This window comes from Apus apus, chromosome Z, assembly GCF_020740795.1.
Source record: "Apus apus isolate bApuApu2 chromosome Z, bApuApu2.pri.cur, whole genome shotgun sequence".
Classification (NCBI taxonomy): domain Eukaryota; kingdom Metazoa; phylum Chordata; class Aves; order Apodiformes; family Apodidae; genus Apus; species Apus apus.
Window position 1 is genome coordinate 18,701,775 of NC_067312.1, and position 16,296 is coordinate 18,718,070.

The 16,296-nt window shown below is 39.6% G+C and overlaps 1 protein-coding gene across 2 annotated transcripts in view; it reads right to left on the reverse strand.

Annotated features, from left to right (window-relative positions):
• Window positions 1-343: 343 nt before the first annotated feature.
• Window positions 344-16,296, reverse strand: part of LOC127395611 (chondroitin sulfate proteoglycan 4-like) — a 36,078-nt gene continuing 20,125 nt past the window's right edge. For both annotated transcript variants that reach the window (XM_051642783.1, XM_051642784.1), the window contains exons 7-10: window positions 12,644-12,775; window positions 8,308-8,480; window positions 5,605-5,788; window positions 344-5,397 (exon numbers count right to left, since the gene is read on the reverse strand). In XM_051642783.1, coding sequence (XP_051498743.1) covers window positions 3,344-5,397; window positions 5,605-5,788; window positions 8,308-8,480; window positions 12,644-12,775 — 2,543 coding nt within the window. In that variant the 3' untranslated portion in view covers window positions 344-3,343. The remainder of the gene's footprint in view (window positions 5,398-5,604; window positions 5,789-8,307; window positions 8,481-12,643; window positions 12,776-16,296) is intronic.

The window sequence follows — 16,296 nt, forward strand, 5'->3', positions numbered from 1 at the left end:
TAAGCATGTGCAGTTCAATAACAGAAAAACTTACTGAAATAAACCTGGTGCAATCCTGCTTGAGCAACTTCAAATCAATGCATCCATTTTCATGTTACATTCAGGCAAGTGCTGAACATGGCCAGGTAGATGCATGATGAGACATCACTCCTTTTCCAGCCACATGCATTATGCTAGAGGCACAACACTGGGCACAGCACAAAAGCAACCTCAGCATGTGTTTAGAAAATAAACTTCAAAAAACCTGAAAGAATGTTGTTAGTGGTAATGAGATCCTGCTGTGCTTCTGCACTGACCATGCTATTTTACGGGTCTTTAAACAAAGCACAAAACCATAAGGATGTCAATTATAAACAAAACAGTTTATTGATTTTATATATGTTTTCAAGGCACTTTCACACTGCAGTTTAGCATACCATCTGATAAGAAAGGGAAATCCTTCATAAACCCCATTTACACTAAATAGAACACGCAACTTCCAAGTGACATAAGTAAAAATTCAAATCAGATCCTGACCATAAACTATGTATGTTCCTGGAATCACAAAAAAATTTTATAAGTACAATGTTTTTCTTGGGGATTTTATAGACTGATTGTTATTAAGTAAACCCCTGATAAGATGGATCCCAGCAAGTTTTTACCATTTCAATGCTGGACTTCTAACTAAGCCAGTGACCTCAGCTTACCCAGAGTTGACTCCCCTCACCTACCGTAAATACCTATGTAAGAACAAGATGAACCATCAAGAGACTACTCTGTATTGTCCACAGGGAAAGCTTTCATCACTGCAGATTTTTAATTATTATTTTTTTTTACTGGAGATTCAGGGTAGGGCATTGAAGTAAAATCCATATTTACTTATCAGTTACAATATTACCTCTTCATTTTGTATGAAATGCAGTTATCACAAATACAGTATACTTATCTCCATATAAAGTTCTCATCAAAATACTCCTTATTATGCCTGTCACGGATCCACAGTGTGAATCTTGTCACCAGACTAGCAGCTTTCAGCATTGCAGTATTTTGGTACAGAATTGGGAGGCATACTGCTTGGTCTACTGATAGCTACTGGAGTATGACACCTCTTTTACTGTTGACAGGAAGATCTCGGTGGTAGGAAATGTGAGACAGGCTTCTTTAAGTGTCAGGAAAGCGTTGGATTATAATCCTTTACGCCTCCTTGGAAGAAGCTGTAAAGGGATCAGGTTGCTGCTACTGGCTAGAAGGTATCAGAGCAAGGCTGTAGCAAATGATCTGCTGACAGCTGGGATCTGGATGAAACGGCTGTCCTTTTGGTGTTAGCAGAAGAGGTCTCAGGAATGGCAAGAGTTGTACCGCTGCTCCTCCACAAAGGATGCTGAGGTGTCCCTGCAATGGCTGGCGGCACCACCTCTCTGGCTCAGAGTTTCTAAAAACAGCCCCATACATTTTATTGGGAAAAGCAGAAAAGGGTCAGGGACAGCTGAACACCCCAGCCCTTTTACACTGACCACACTGCTTGAATTCAAACCTGTCCTGCTGGCATTAGGCATTAAAAAAAAACAACAAACAACAACAACAAAAACCTCTGTGTATCAAGGTTCATTTTAGTTTGAGAATATAAAGAGTTCGTACCTTCAGTCCCAAGCGCTCCACTAGCCTAACCAGCTGAAGATGTGGTTTGTATATTTTCCACTGGTAAGGACTACCTTCCTTGAAGTGGGCTCTGAAAAATGCATTGCTTCAAAAGGCACCACTATCACAGCTGACTATGGCAGAGGAGTCTGCCTCTTCTCATGGGTGAAAATTTCCCATAATTGAAACATACAAATGACAGAAACACAGCTAAATATCAACAATAACAACAAAAAATCATCCAAAACAAAGCAGTGTGAAATGAATACCAGAAAGGATGCTGAGGCCCATCCATTTGTTCTGTAAAAGTAAAAACTGCAGTACCTAGGCTCAAACAAAAATGTTATTCCAGTACTATCTGAGTGCAGTGCTGAGGCTGCATCCTGACACTGAGTACAGTGTGTGTTTACTGAGAAGATAACTGGAAGCTGTAACAGTACAAAAATACAAAACCTGATGAGTGGTTCAGTTAGTGAGAGACTGGTTATGATCACAGGACCATTCCCTTAAAGGCGGTTTGCTCTCTGAAGTCAACAAGAATTTTGCAGTTGTCCTCAGTGGAAGAAAGACTGGACCTTAACAAGAGACTGGACATAAATGTTGACTTTGGATTTCCAAAAATACAAAAATATTCCCGTTGCAGAGAAGTTATTGCACATTTTGCCACTAGAGCAAAATAAGAGTAGGTTGTACATATAGCGTGTAAGGCACACATCTTTAGTGTCCTGGGAGATGAACGATAAATTGTGACACTTCAGATAGGGATACGTACTTGTCCCAGGATTGTTTCTGTCAGTAGTTCTACAACACATGATGGTATGCAGCAGAGGACTGGATTCTACTGTTATCTGATTGAGCATCCAGATTCCAGAGAGGAGAGAGCTGTGCTTGCTTCACTGAAGCCCTTTTTAAGTAGCAGGAGATTTTGATACGCAGACCTAACCCAAGCCTAAAGATAACTGAGCAAACAGGTTGACTGGCAAATACACAGTTTTTGCAATGTGGATTGGAGATCATGGATGCATTTCACCAGTCTGCAGACACTGAAGGCTAGACCAGTATCAAATAAGGAAAAAGAGAACAAACAACATCTCACAGTAAGACTATTTTACCAGAACCCTGATATACTGTCACTGCTGTACTATTGTTGCTGAGCTCAATTCTAGATGTCCAGTTGAGTGACCCAGATGAACACCTGCCAAAATAATCACAGCTTTGTTTCTTTAGTACTGGCCTCTGAACAGTCCGGGTCAAAATTACATTACTGAGATTAGCACCTTGGCAATTACTTATGGAAACAGTTTAAAGCTCTTCAAATAGAAGTAGTGGTTCAGGAAAGAATACAAGACCTTTACAGCAAACCTGCTTCTTCAAGAAAAATAATTATATCAAAAATAGATAACCCATGGCAGAATATTCTATTTTACCCCTGTCATGGGAAATAAAAAATATTGCATACACAGGGTGCACTCAAAACCTATAGAGCCAAATTGTGCACTGAATTAAGTGAGAGTTTTGCTGATTTTCAACTAGAAATCTTATTTTATGGCCACTGTAATCAGAAAGATTTTTATTATTACTATTTCACAGGTATTTGGATTTCATCTAACAAACAGTGCATCATTTGACCTATAATAAATAAGTGTATTAAAGGACAAATTATACATCAACAATTACACTCATTTTTCCATACTGCATCAATTAGCATGACCAAAACTGGCCGTAACTACACCCAATATTGATTGTGCTTCAAAGTTGGGTTTGTTTTTCGACAGTACTGGACCATTTCAGGATCAAGGTTTAACCAGCTGTTTTGCAGAGACTGCTCTACAGTCAGAGAAACCACTGTAGGAAGCAGCTGTTCATGTCTCACTGCCACGAATGGTGAGGCTGTACTTCTCTCAACCCCCTTTGGGAGAGGGGTCACTGTAACAGTGGGTACAGTCAGGCTCCGTTCCAGACATCGATCTGCACTACTGACAACTGCATCTGTTTGACTTTTGACCAGCAGTTTTGTCTTCTCTTTCTTCTGACACATTAGCAAGACACACACTGAAATAACAGCAACAATGAGTAGCACAGACACCAGCACCAGGGGGATAATGATGTACCAAGGGTTGGTGCTTCCACCTGCTTGCCCTTTGGGATTCCCATCATTAACCTGGGTTGTGGTCTTAGTCCTCACAGATTCACTTGTTCCCATTGCTAGATTTAGCAATGGACTTTCCTCCTGCAGATTTCCCCAGCGATTCTGCCCTGGCCACATGGTTGGTCTAGTCTTACTTGGTGCTACTGTAGGCTCTTCATTCTGAAAGGAAGCTGATGCCTCATTCTTTGAGGTAGTGTGATGCTTTAAAGTGGTAGGGCTGTTTATGGAAGGCGCTTCAGCTGTAAAACTCTGCACAAGGGGAAGACGGTATGGCACGATGGAATACTGAAAGCAGCCGACAGCAGGCTGCACAGCATCTGCCCTGAGTATGAACGTGAATGAGTCATTCAACAGATCAATGCCTGTCATGTTTGTATCTATGTCTAGAAGCAGAACACCACTATCAATGTCAGCCTGGGTGAATGTCTGAGCATCTTCAAACGCTGCATCATCCACTAACGTTTTCTTTACAATCCTCCCATGAGATGGAGGCACTATCACTTCAAATCTAGGATTACTACTTGTCAAATTTGCTAGCTCAGAAGCATCCAGGTCACTGCTTCTGAATTTATACGCTGCTTGATTTGTAATCTGCATGTCAGATGCAACTTTTATTAAAGGCTTCACTGTGATGTTCAGCACTTGTCCCGTTAGATTGCCTTCCGCAGTAAAGAGCATAAACTCCAGCACTTCTTTGGATGCAGTGAGATTTGTCAGGTGGTAAGACAGCCTTCCTGAGTACAAATCTGCCTGCTCAAATTTAGTAACCTGCTCATTTCCAATCATCAGGTGTCCATACTTGAGTGGCTGAGTTATTTCATACATTATATTAGTGCTTTTTGTATTTGTGACAGCTGAAAGCTGCACATTAGTAATAGTGACAGATGTCTGGCCCTGTGGAAGTGCAACATTAGTAAGGTTGACCAAGGTGAGAGCCATTGGTATGACTTCAAGACTGAACAGTTTGTATAAAGGGCGATGTTTGCCATCAGTCACGCTGAAGTAAAACACCCCAGAAGATGAACTTCCATCCTGTACAAACCAAACTTCACCACTGTCAACATCAGCTTGGGTGAAATCCTTTACAGAGACACTGAGATTGTTTTTCAGTGCTAAATAACCATTGTTGGGGTTGCTAACAATGGTGTATTTGAGGTCGGCTGGGGTGTTGTCTAAGTCTTCAACTTTCAGATTCTCTGACCCCAGCACTGACACATCTCCCTGCAGAACTTTCAAGTGCAGCCTTTTAGTCTTCAGTTCTGGAGCTTGGTCATTCACTGGAACAACAGTGATATTAAACATCTCCTCCAAAACTTCACTATGGGGCTTTGTTGCAGACTTGCTCTTAAGGTTTAACCAAACAGCAAAAGTGAAATTGTCATTAAGTGATTCAGAATTATCATGCACATACATAATTCCAAATTTGTTCAGTATATATTGGGAGAAGTTAGGTTTTTCTTTGGTAACATTTCTTTCTCCAACAAAAATCATACCATGTTGGGGTAAAGATATAACTTGATACCAGACTTCATACATGGAGCGCTGCACCTCAGGTAGCTTAATCAATAGGTTTGAAGCATCTAAATTTGTTTTGTTGATTAATACTCTACCTCCTTCCTGGACTATGACACCTAGCAGAAAGGAAAAGAGAATTTGTAAATTGACTATTTTATAGTTGCAATGTTTCAGAAATTAGATACCAAACACTCATGATGCTCAGAAAAGCTTCTTCTTCATTTTTTACTGAAGAGAAAGTATCCTTCATTTTTTCACATTTGTTCATCAGAACCATGACTGGTTCAAAACTATGTGAAGCCCAAACAGTACAGCATCTTTACCTGTATTTGCCAGAAGACGACTGTTCCGATCGTGCCTTCTAATTTCGTATGAAATTACAATGTGGAACACCTGGAGGTCCAGAGTTGATGGCGGAGAGAAGACAGTAAATGTAAAGAAATCTTCTGCACTCCAGTCAGTTGACTCAGCATCTAAGTGCTCATAAATGACCACACCTTCATCCACCTGTTTAGTGTAAAGAAAAGCCATAGGTATAATAGTTTTAAACACAGAGGTATAAAGAGAGAAAATAAAAATATTAAGAACATTATTCAAGAGAGGCCTTTGTACCTTAGTCCATGAACAGTGTAAATGTAATTTACAATAAGATCATCTTGCATTTCTCTTTCTCTGAAGATGGACCCGGCATTGCCAGACAAGCAACACCCACCTGAAGGTAGGTGAAATGTTAGTGGGCATAAATGCTTAGAAAGGCCTTACGTAAGGAATAGAGGTACAAAACACTGAGAAATTTGTTTCAGACTTGCCATGGTAATGGTGACCAGGAGCTCAGGTGGACCGTGTCTTCAGTGAATCAGAATATCATGTATTTTTTGTTTATAAGGATACCAGCAGGGCTAGACTCTCAGATTTCCAATTTGGAGAAAGCTAATTTTTAGAGTAAAAAGAGGCACAACATGCAACCTTTAAATCCAACAGTGTTTAGAGTCGGTTTCACTAGGGTTACCTTTTTTTTAACTGCAAGCCCATGCTAATACCTGGGCTAAGAAGATGGGAATTGGTGAGGATTTCTATGTTTACCTCTGTAATGACTTAAAAGTATAATGAAGAAAATGCAGCTTGCTGCAAGATGAAAATACTTCTAAGACACCATAGAAAGTACTGGCAGAGAAAAAAACCTAAATATCATGTTGAAAACTATTTTCTTATACTGGCTGAACAACAACTGTTAGTGAAAAACTTACTGAAATGCAATAGTGATTTCACTTCTTTTTTTCCTTTTTTTCTCTGGCAATGAAGCAATAAGCCACAGAGCATAGGGACGAGCTCAGCAACATAGCAAAAGTGCTAACTACTTTTATAAGCTCTCAGAACAGTACTTTTCAGAAATGGAATTTCATGTTCCACAATACAGAACGAAGTCAATGAAAACCCAAAGAACTAAACTAACACAAAATATTTTTGATTAAAATCAGATTTACACGCTTCTTATTACCAAACAGCAATTAAGTGCCTTACTCAGAGAATATACAATGTTTATAATATCAATGTCATTTTCTCACTGATATGTAACCTCTTGTGGCTACAATACCCTAGACAGTGGGAGTTTATTTAGTATCACTTTATGCCCCACTCTCTACCAGAATAAACAGCAAACTGGGTAGAATACCTTAATTCTACCTGCAGTAAGTCACTTAGCTCTACTTGTTTCAAGTGAAAATGGCCAATACAAATACCTCTGACAGAGAAGAAAAGCATACACATTATTACAGTTCAAATCCTTATGCAATTTACAAAGTTCAAAGGAAAGTTAGCTATACATTAGATTAACAACTAAAGCTACAGAGAGTAAATGCCATGTTCTGACATGGCATTGTCTGATAAACGTATGTGAAGATCATCTCCATAGGCAAAAAGAGTAAAATTTCAAAATCTTAGGAGACATAATTTTCTGTCTGACATCCTTTAATTTTTCAACTAGTGCCCATAAAAATCATACATTTTAGGAAGAGAAGGGAAAGTGTCATTATACAGTTCATCTCCCTCATAAAGTAAGACAAAACTCAGCAACTATGGCAGGAAGATCAGTAACATAATGGGATTAGAACGCAATTTCAAGATAAATATTTTGTGATCATCTTAATTTATAAAGTTTAAGTGGAGATTTATTCTACCACAGTCCTTGGTCAGGTTGTTTCAAAGTCTGATGAGAACTAATAAAATAAAAATGTCAACCTTTTTTCTAGGTTTTACTGGTCAAGTTTCAAACCCTGACCAATAGATTTTTTTCATTCCTTCATACCCTAAATAAAACAGCCATGTTTAAAATCTGTAAATGCAGATTAAGATCAAATTACCTCTTAATTTTTCCCTCAGGAGTCAGAAGACTGAGTGCCTTTTACCTCCCCTGCTTAGATTTTTTTTAAGAATCATTTACTGCATGGAGAGCAGGTAGTTGTATTCGGAGTCTGCACACAGACATAAGACTTCTTTTAAGTTGCAAAAAATGTTCTCCATCAAGTTACATGAGCTGCCACGTTTTAGTTATTCAAGTATGAGACACTGTATCACATTTAAGATTATTTAAACACTTAATATCACAGCCAATCAAGTCAATAAAAGTCCTCTTGGGAACACGGATGTACAGCTGAAATCAATCTGATACTTGGACTTTTCATGGAGAAACATCTATTCCTTCTGCCAAAAATTAAAGGCTTCCAACCTCGGACTGCTGGCTAATGGCATCAGAACAGCTCTTCTTGAAAAACACTGCCAGAAGCAAAACAGGGGAAATTGCCAAGACCCTGCTAGTATTCAAGCAGAGGGGAACAAAGGCTCCTCTTGCGTTCATTACTAGATGCCAAGTATTTGATGACAAAGCAAATCTGGGTGATTGCACTGATGGGTCACATATGCCTGGTTACTTAACAGATATAAATGAATCAGACAAAGAACAAGCAACTGAGATGCCCTTTGAAGTAACAACCTACCCTTGAACTCATTATTATAAAGAAAATGCTTACCATAGACTGCGTAAAACTGAGGACTTCCTGAGTGGTATTATCAGAATTTACTCTGATCAGCCTTCCAAGTTTTGGGGACGTTACAATCATGAAAATTATAGTTCTGTTTTCTGCCTTGGTCACATCATTGGTTACAGCTTTCAGATCATGTTGTAAAATAGGTTTCCTGGAACCTAAAAAATGTATTTTATAAGTAACACAGATTTGCAGAAGCAATTCTTCCCAAAAGGTAATTTTTGTATGCACAACTCGGTCTCTCATCTAGGTATTCTACTTAGTATTTTAGTAACGTTATATACAATCAGCAGGCTAATCCTTTTCCTAGATATCTTCTAGTTACAACTCTTACACAGCTTTTTAAATCAAAAAGTGCATTAGTAGGATGTACCTGTGTTTTACAGAAATGAAAAAGAGTGCAGCTCTCTTCAGCACTTGTGTAAATAATGCCCAAAGTATGGAGTAGAGCACATAAAAGAACTCCTGTTCCTATATTACATGTCTAGAACTGAATTTAAACTCCAGCTGAAGCTACCATTGTTTCTGGAAATACCAGCTGCCCACAGAAGGCAGGGTGATTTGGCACAAATAAGCCTTAACACAGCAAAGTTTCTAGTGAACACACAAACCAAAACAGATTATTAGCAGACCACACTCAAACCACACTGTACTGGTATGAAAGATGATTTTCATTCAATAATGTTTTAAAATAAATACAGCATTAAACAAACAGCAGAACACCACACAACAGAAATTACCTGAACTGATGGATGGAGACTTGTAGGTGTATATATTTTAATAGTAATATAGTAATATATTTTAAAATTCCTTTTAATACATAGCACCACACTAACTGGTACCTTCTGCCTTAAATATCATAAAGATAATAAAGAGCCTTCTGACATTGAGTCAAACCAAGACAATTTTTGACACAGTTGTGACAAAACCAAACTAGTAACTTTCTAAAAAAAAAGTTTTTTCATTTGGATTCTTGTTGATAAAGTATTTCACAGTACACACTTGGCAAACTAAATCTCATGCTTAATGATACTTTTGGAGGAGCAATAGATTCCCATAAATGTGTTTCTCTGGCCCCCACTTCCGCCTCCACTTTTACATTTTCTTTTTTTTCCTTGAGCAACAAGATTTGACAGTATCAACACATAATTTCAGACACTAGAAGTATATATCCATGAAGTCTGAATTATTCATTCCATTGAAGACAGGTTCAATAAAGTCTAATGTTTATGCAGGAATAACACAAAATTACATGCTTCAGCTACAACATTTAGAAGAAAAAATACGGTAAGCAAACTGAAGAATGGGCACGTTTTGCAAGCCATTAGTAACATCAGGATGCTGCCTGTTTACATGTAGTTGCACCCTGGTTCAAGCTACCTTTACTTTGAAACAGAGTAGTCATAATGAAATTAGATCTCTGGCTCTTTTTGCACCTTTCAACATTTCCATGCCTCTATGTATCCATACCATTTTGAAAAGCAAAGTAGTCCCTCAGGTCTAGAAAAACTCTCCAACACTGTATCTAATTCAAGAAGTCTCCCTCCTTCTCTCCCTCTCTTCGCTTCCCTTTTTTGTGTGACAGGCAGAGAGGGAAGCATGATCTTGTGCTGTGCATACAGCAGATGTTGTCAAGAACGTACAGCTGCGTGTAACAGTTAATCAGACCACTGTATCTGCAAACAGCTATTTCTCAATAACCTCCTCCTTGAGCAAATCAGGTCTCATGGCTTTAACAGAAAAAGACAGAATAACTCTCAAACATGGTCACGCCCTAGCAATGAAAGTTACCACTCCAATATTTCATAACCATACGAGGGTTTCCCACCACCACCATCACAGTGCAGGGACACAATGCAGGATGTGTGCCACAAAGCCCCTGCTTGTTTCTAATAGACATGATCTCGCTCACTGCACAGGACAGGTTGAAATACAGTACTGGGCCACAGACAATAGTCTTTCACTTCTTCCTATAAAATGGAATCCTCCCCCAAACATAACCTTCTCCTCCACCCACTTCTGTCTTGAGACTTGAGAACCTTTTCTAGCACCCACAGCAGCTCTGCTCTGATCTGACACTTCAAAAGGGAGAGAAAGGTTATTTGCCAGTCAACAGGCTGGGTGAAGGAAAGGGAAGTGAGAACAGTCTGCTTGATCCTCAACGTTGAGATCACAAAACCAGCTCCACCTAAACAGAGGGAAAAGGAACAGAGATAGGAGAGGAAGGCACGCAACAAGGATGGGTGATGCAGAGTGGGGCAAAGCTAATTCACACAAGTAGAATGCAACAGAATAAGGCTGTTATAGGCACCTAGTATCCATTTTGGCTGCCTACATTTAGAAGCTGGGAAGTGCTCTCACATGAGCATTCTGCCTATAACTCCTGAAGAGTTATGAAACAGAATGGTTTGGGTTGAAAAGGACCTTAAAGATCACCTAGTTCCAACTCCCTTGCGATTGTGGATGCAGGGACATCTCCTGCTAGACCAGGTTGCTCAAAGCCCCATCCAGCCTGGCTTTGCTTCTGAATACCTACAAGTCAGGCTGCCTCTCCTTCTCAAAGAGGAATGCAGCTCACTTCTTTGAGCAACTGCTTCCCTGAAGAGAGCAAATCCTCACATTGTAGATACCTACCATATGTAAGAAACAACTAATATATTTAGCAGTCAATTTACTGAGCACACTGAATAAAAAAGACTTCCGTTGAACAGAAAAAAAAAATCCATAAATCCTATAAACAAACCTAGTATATCCAATACATAATAAGGTAGTGGTATATGCTCTTACAAAATAGCAGAACAGTATGCTTGAGAGAACAGTTTATACCTAGTCATGAAGACAAGGCAAATTCTTGACATTATATTCCAGTTTTACTTCCTTAGAGAGAAGATTCTTCAAGTTGTGTCAAAATTAACTTTTCCTGCAGTTCTATGAAATAGAACACTGGCTATTGATTTTTGCATGTTTTAACAATTTAGTGCCATCACTGGTGTAACAGTCATTTCATGATGACCAAGTACAGCTGAAACCCATAGTGCTCCAGAACATCTTTTAGAAGTATCATAAAGAGAACAGGTGAAAAAGCTAGTAATACTTTTTATCATCAAAAAAGGAATTTTGCTAACCCAAAGTAAGAAAAAATTCAGGAAAAACTGCAAACTTAGATGAATACAGCTTGCAGTCCTCAAAGAAATACTGTATGTTGCAAACTGGAGATATGACAGTCTGGGGACTTTGCCTTCTAGGAATGTATCAGGCATACTTTTCTTATAATTATCTTCGGCTTAAGATAGAATTCCTGTAAATCCCTGTGCCTGAGGCAACCTTACACACCAAAATCGGAGATTAACAAGCTTTGTAAGTGGATTTATGTGAATCTCATTTATATCAACTGAATTAGAAGATCATGCTGCTACAATCTCATTTTTTGTTGCCAGTTTTTAAGTGGCTTTTGTTGCAAGCCTTTGTTTATGCATCTTATGCTCAGGAAGTTTAGAAAGCGAAGTGCTCCTCTTCTGTATCAAATTAATACATCAATGTATAGATTACTACCTATAGAGTTTTACCAAGCCCCAGCCTCTCTCTGGCTGTACAGATCATATTCAGAACAAAAAGAAGGAAGCACAAACAAAAGTGTGATGCAAGACATTGCTGGGAGAAGCCTAATCTTCATTACGCCTTTAATCCTGCAATAATGTTAGATTACTAACTCAATGAGGGATTGCTCTTGCCAATGCAAAACAGTAAATGGCTCTGGTGAGACTCTCTTAACACATCAACTCCTGCAAGAGAAGGATTTCATTAAAAAAATACTTGGCTGCTGATCCAGCTAGTAACAAATGTACAAATAAGAATCTAAGATTTCTGTCCCCTTGACTCATCAGAGTCTGTGCTGCTCTCAGTCTGGTGATCTTGTGTGCTATTCAGAATCCCACAGATACAAGCTGCACTCTGCTTTTACAAGGCAAAATCACCACCAGCCAAGACACCTCTGAATACATGAATACAGTAAAGAGCTTTTAAACAAATATGCATGGGCAATGTTCAGAGCTTAGGCAGACACTTATTGTCACACTATGCTTATGTGTTTCACTGCCAGTTTCCAAGACTCCAAGCACATGCGCATAAGAAAAAGTTGAAGACTGTGAAACAACCTAGCAATATGTCATTTGAGAAAGCATAACTGTTCCTTTAAAAAACAAATAGATAGATGTTCCCAGGTACATTTTCTATAATTTACTCAGCTAGCTATCTGACAAATAACCATATATTAAGCATTTTTTTCAAGAGGATGAAATCATGATAATATTTAAAAACAGACCTGGAAAGACTTCAAGTCCTTTGTTTACTTCAAGGCTAATGACCAGCGTTTGAGCTGTGATGCTAAAAATCTGCCGAGGTGCAAAGTTCAAACCATCTGTTACCTGAAAGCTGAAGCCTCCAGACATTGCTCCTGTAGAAAACAAAACATATATTTATTCTTCTATTATTCTGTGTGTCATCCAGTACCTACAAACACACTAAGCAGCTTTTGCTCTTGGCTACAGTGAAATACATCCAAAGTCGCTTTGAAGCAATTTTTCATCAGTACCTTTATGTCTTAATTAGAATTAAATACATTAATAATGCAGAGAACACCTTCCCAGTGAAGAACTACTGGCTGTTAATTACGCTGAAAGCCAGACATCCCTTACATGTAAATTATCCCCCTTCCTTTCTTTCTTCAATGACACCCATGGAGCTGAAACAAAGTTAAACTTGGGTACACAACAACTCCCAAATTTCCTACTCCTTTTATATCTTAAGAGGGACCAAAGCATGTGAACAGTGACATTTTAGCAAAGAAGAAATTTGGAGAAAAACAACTAGTACATGCTTTCATTTTCATTCACATTTAAAGGACTGAATCAGCTCTTCAAGTTGTTTCCTTTGCCTCTTTGCTCTGCTTCAGCTTTGCTGAAGAGCATGTATTGTGACAACAAACTATTTCAGAGGTTATGTGTACTCATAATAAATGCACATCTTTCTTTAATCTTAGGACGTTTATGTACTTTGGCACAACTGATAGCAAAATACAGAATCACACAGAATCACAGATTCTTAGGGGTTGGAAGGGACCTCAAAAGATCATCTAGTCCAACCCCCCTGCCAGAGCAGGATCACCTAGAGCACATCACACAGGAACGTGTCCAGGCAGGTTTTTTATGTCTCCAGCAAAGGAGACTCCACAGCCTCTCTGGGCAGCCTGTCCCAGTGCTCTGTCACTCTCACAGGAAAGACGTTTTTTCTGATGTTTACGTGGAACCTCCTATGTTCCAGTTTGCACCCACTGCCCCTTGTCCTACCACTAGACATCACTTCTACCTCACCTTCTACCTCCAGGAGTCTGAGTGGATACCTGTAAAAATATCTCTCTCAGAACTGACTTACTGAGGTATACATAGCTTCCTAAATCTTGCTTTAAGTAGAGGCTCAGACTGTTTAAACAGGTAGAAAGAGAGAATTAAAAACAAACATTAACTGTTGCAGTTACTCTTCTATTTGCTTTGCCCAATTGAGCCATGAGATCTTTTCTACACTAATATATATCCTGAAAGTGAGAGGATGCCATGTACTTGCACTTGCACCCCTTGCCTAACTATAAATTAACATATAGGAAGAATCAAATGTGGCTTCTGAGATTATAATCAACAACTACCCCTGGCAGTGCTCTTATTTCCAGTCAGGCACTGAGGCAGCTCTGGAAGCTCAGGTCATAATGTTTTTATTTTAAAAGCTTTCATTCTCTGATGTTTCTCTTGATAAAAGTGCACAAGTAGCTGTGCATTTTTTAAATCATTGAGGAGTCTACTATCTCTCTCGGGTTGGGAAAAAATGGCTTAGTTAACCTCACTTTTTTGGCTAATGCAGGTCAACTGTCCGACTGACAGTTCTTTTGCCTCTGGCAGAGGCAGGCACAGAACTAAATCCTGAGTTGCTACTTGGGTGCAGCACGTACTACTTTATCTCAATTAATTTTTAAAGGCATACCTGATCAGAAGTGATAAAAAGGACACCACAAAGCAGACTGTAAAAACCACACTGAAAAAACACAGAGACTTCAGAACCAACAAGACTTAAATTCAGTACTGCCCTAAGGACAACACTGGCAGGGTTGAAGGGCACACCCCATCCTGTGAAAGTGGGATGGGAGCACCCTGGAGTGAAGTGACAGTGGAAAAGGAAAGGCATGTTCTTGTTCTGCTTTTACGGTGGTGACAGAACAATCAGAGATTACAGAGGAAACACATAATTTAAGGGGAAAACATGAGAACAAAGAGGGACATTTGCAACTCCGAGGACAGAACAAGCAGCAAAATGGAACGTTCAAGACTGAGCAAAGGGAAAATGTTATGGAGTATAATGTTAGAGGGCTAAAAACAAAGTACAGTAGTGCTTTATTTGGTAGTACAAAAGACCCTGAGGATGAAGAGTGATTGCCATGTGCAGATGTAAAAGACCTCTGGTGCTATGAGGAGCAGCCAGAGAAAAGAAGAGCTGCTCCAGCCAAGAAGATTATGGCTCTTCCCTTTGGAAAGGGATAGAGTAGGAACAGTAGATGCCAAGCTGTGGAGAACATGAATAGGGCTACTTCCCAGGATGGGCCTGGGAAGTAGAACAGGAACTAGCACACACTAGGAAAGTGAAGATAAGGGACAGAGTAGCTGGAGAGAAAAGGGGTAAAAAGCCAAATGACAGCAACCAGATAAGAAAAGGCCCCATGACAAGGCTGGGAGTGAGAAGCACAGGCTGGGAGCAGGAAGCACACTTCCAGCAACAGACCAAGATAAACAAGAAAAGACCATCATGGACTGAGAAAGGAAAAGAATAAAAATATCCAAAGTACTTTCTGAAACACTGGAGGCCATGACGCTGAGCAGATGGCAGAGCCAGAGCAGATGCAAGAGCTGACACATAACCTGGGCAATTTTACATTTCAAATTTACTGTACAACTCACACTCCTACTCACTGGAAAACGAAATCTGTTGTTCTTTTTACTTTTATTAATCATATTCATTTCCTAAGGCTCCAGATGTGAATGTGCCCTTTCTGGAACATAGAATGGATTCATTTCCTCACAATGACACTACCACCATTCTACCACTGTAGCAGTTTTTACATGTCAAAGTCTCCTTCAGCCCAATTTTAACAGCTTGGCTCGCTTTTGCCAGGCTCTTGACGTCTCATTTCCTGACCAAGTTAATTATCTTGAGCAGGCTACTTACAGCTCAACAGCAGCTGCTTGTAAAACAATTCCAGCAACACACATGCACTCTGCAAGGCAGTGCCTCAGAAGTCGGAGAGCTTTAACCTGCATCAAGCCTCATGAAGATACAGCACAGAACCAGCATGACTGCTGCACCCAAAGGAGCACTGGAAATAATTTCAGTCTGCCTGGGGATTGGCAAGAGAGTGCTGTACCTCTTCAATCTCCTTTCCTAAAACAGGTTTATTCCTCCTTTAGCACCTTATTTCCTCTTTCAGCTCAGGTAACATGACAATAGAGCTGGAGCAGGAGAAAAGCAACTATTGCCCCACAAAAGTCCTACATATTCCACCAGCTGGGACCCCACTGAGATCTTCATTCCTGTAGCTTTCCAGCACTGCCACTCAAGGATGAATGCAGCTGTCCTTACTTTTTTTATTGCCCACATATTCTCTCTGTAGCAGCAGCACAAACAGTATCTTTAGCTCTGGCCACTGGCAGAAAAGAGTCAATGGTTAAAGCTGAATTCTTTCACAACCTGAAAGAGAGGTCATCACCCAGACGACCCGTAACTTCATTGCCCAGAGCTGCGCAAGAACACAGCTACTCTGTGGCAGGTATCTGAGACTGCCAATCCATGAAAAGCTCTGCTAAGTAAGAAGACAGAAAGGCTTCAGGAGATTCTCTACTACAAGGGTCAAAAATGCATTTCATATCTCTGAAAGCT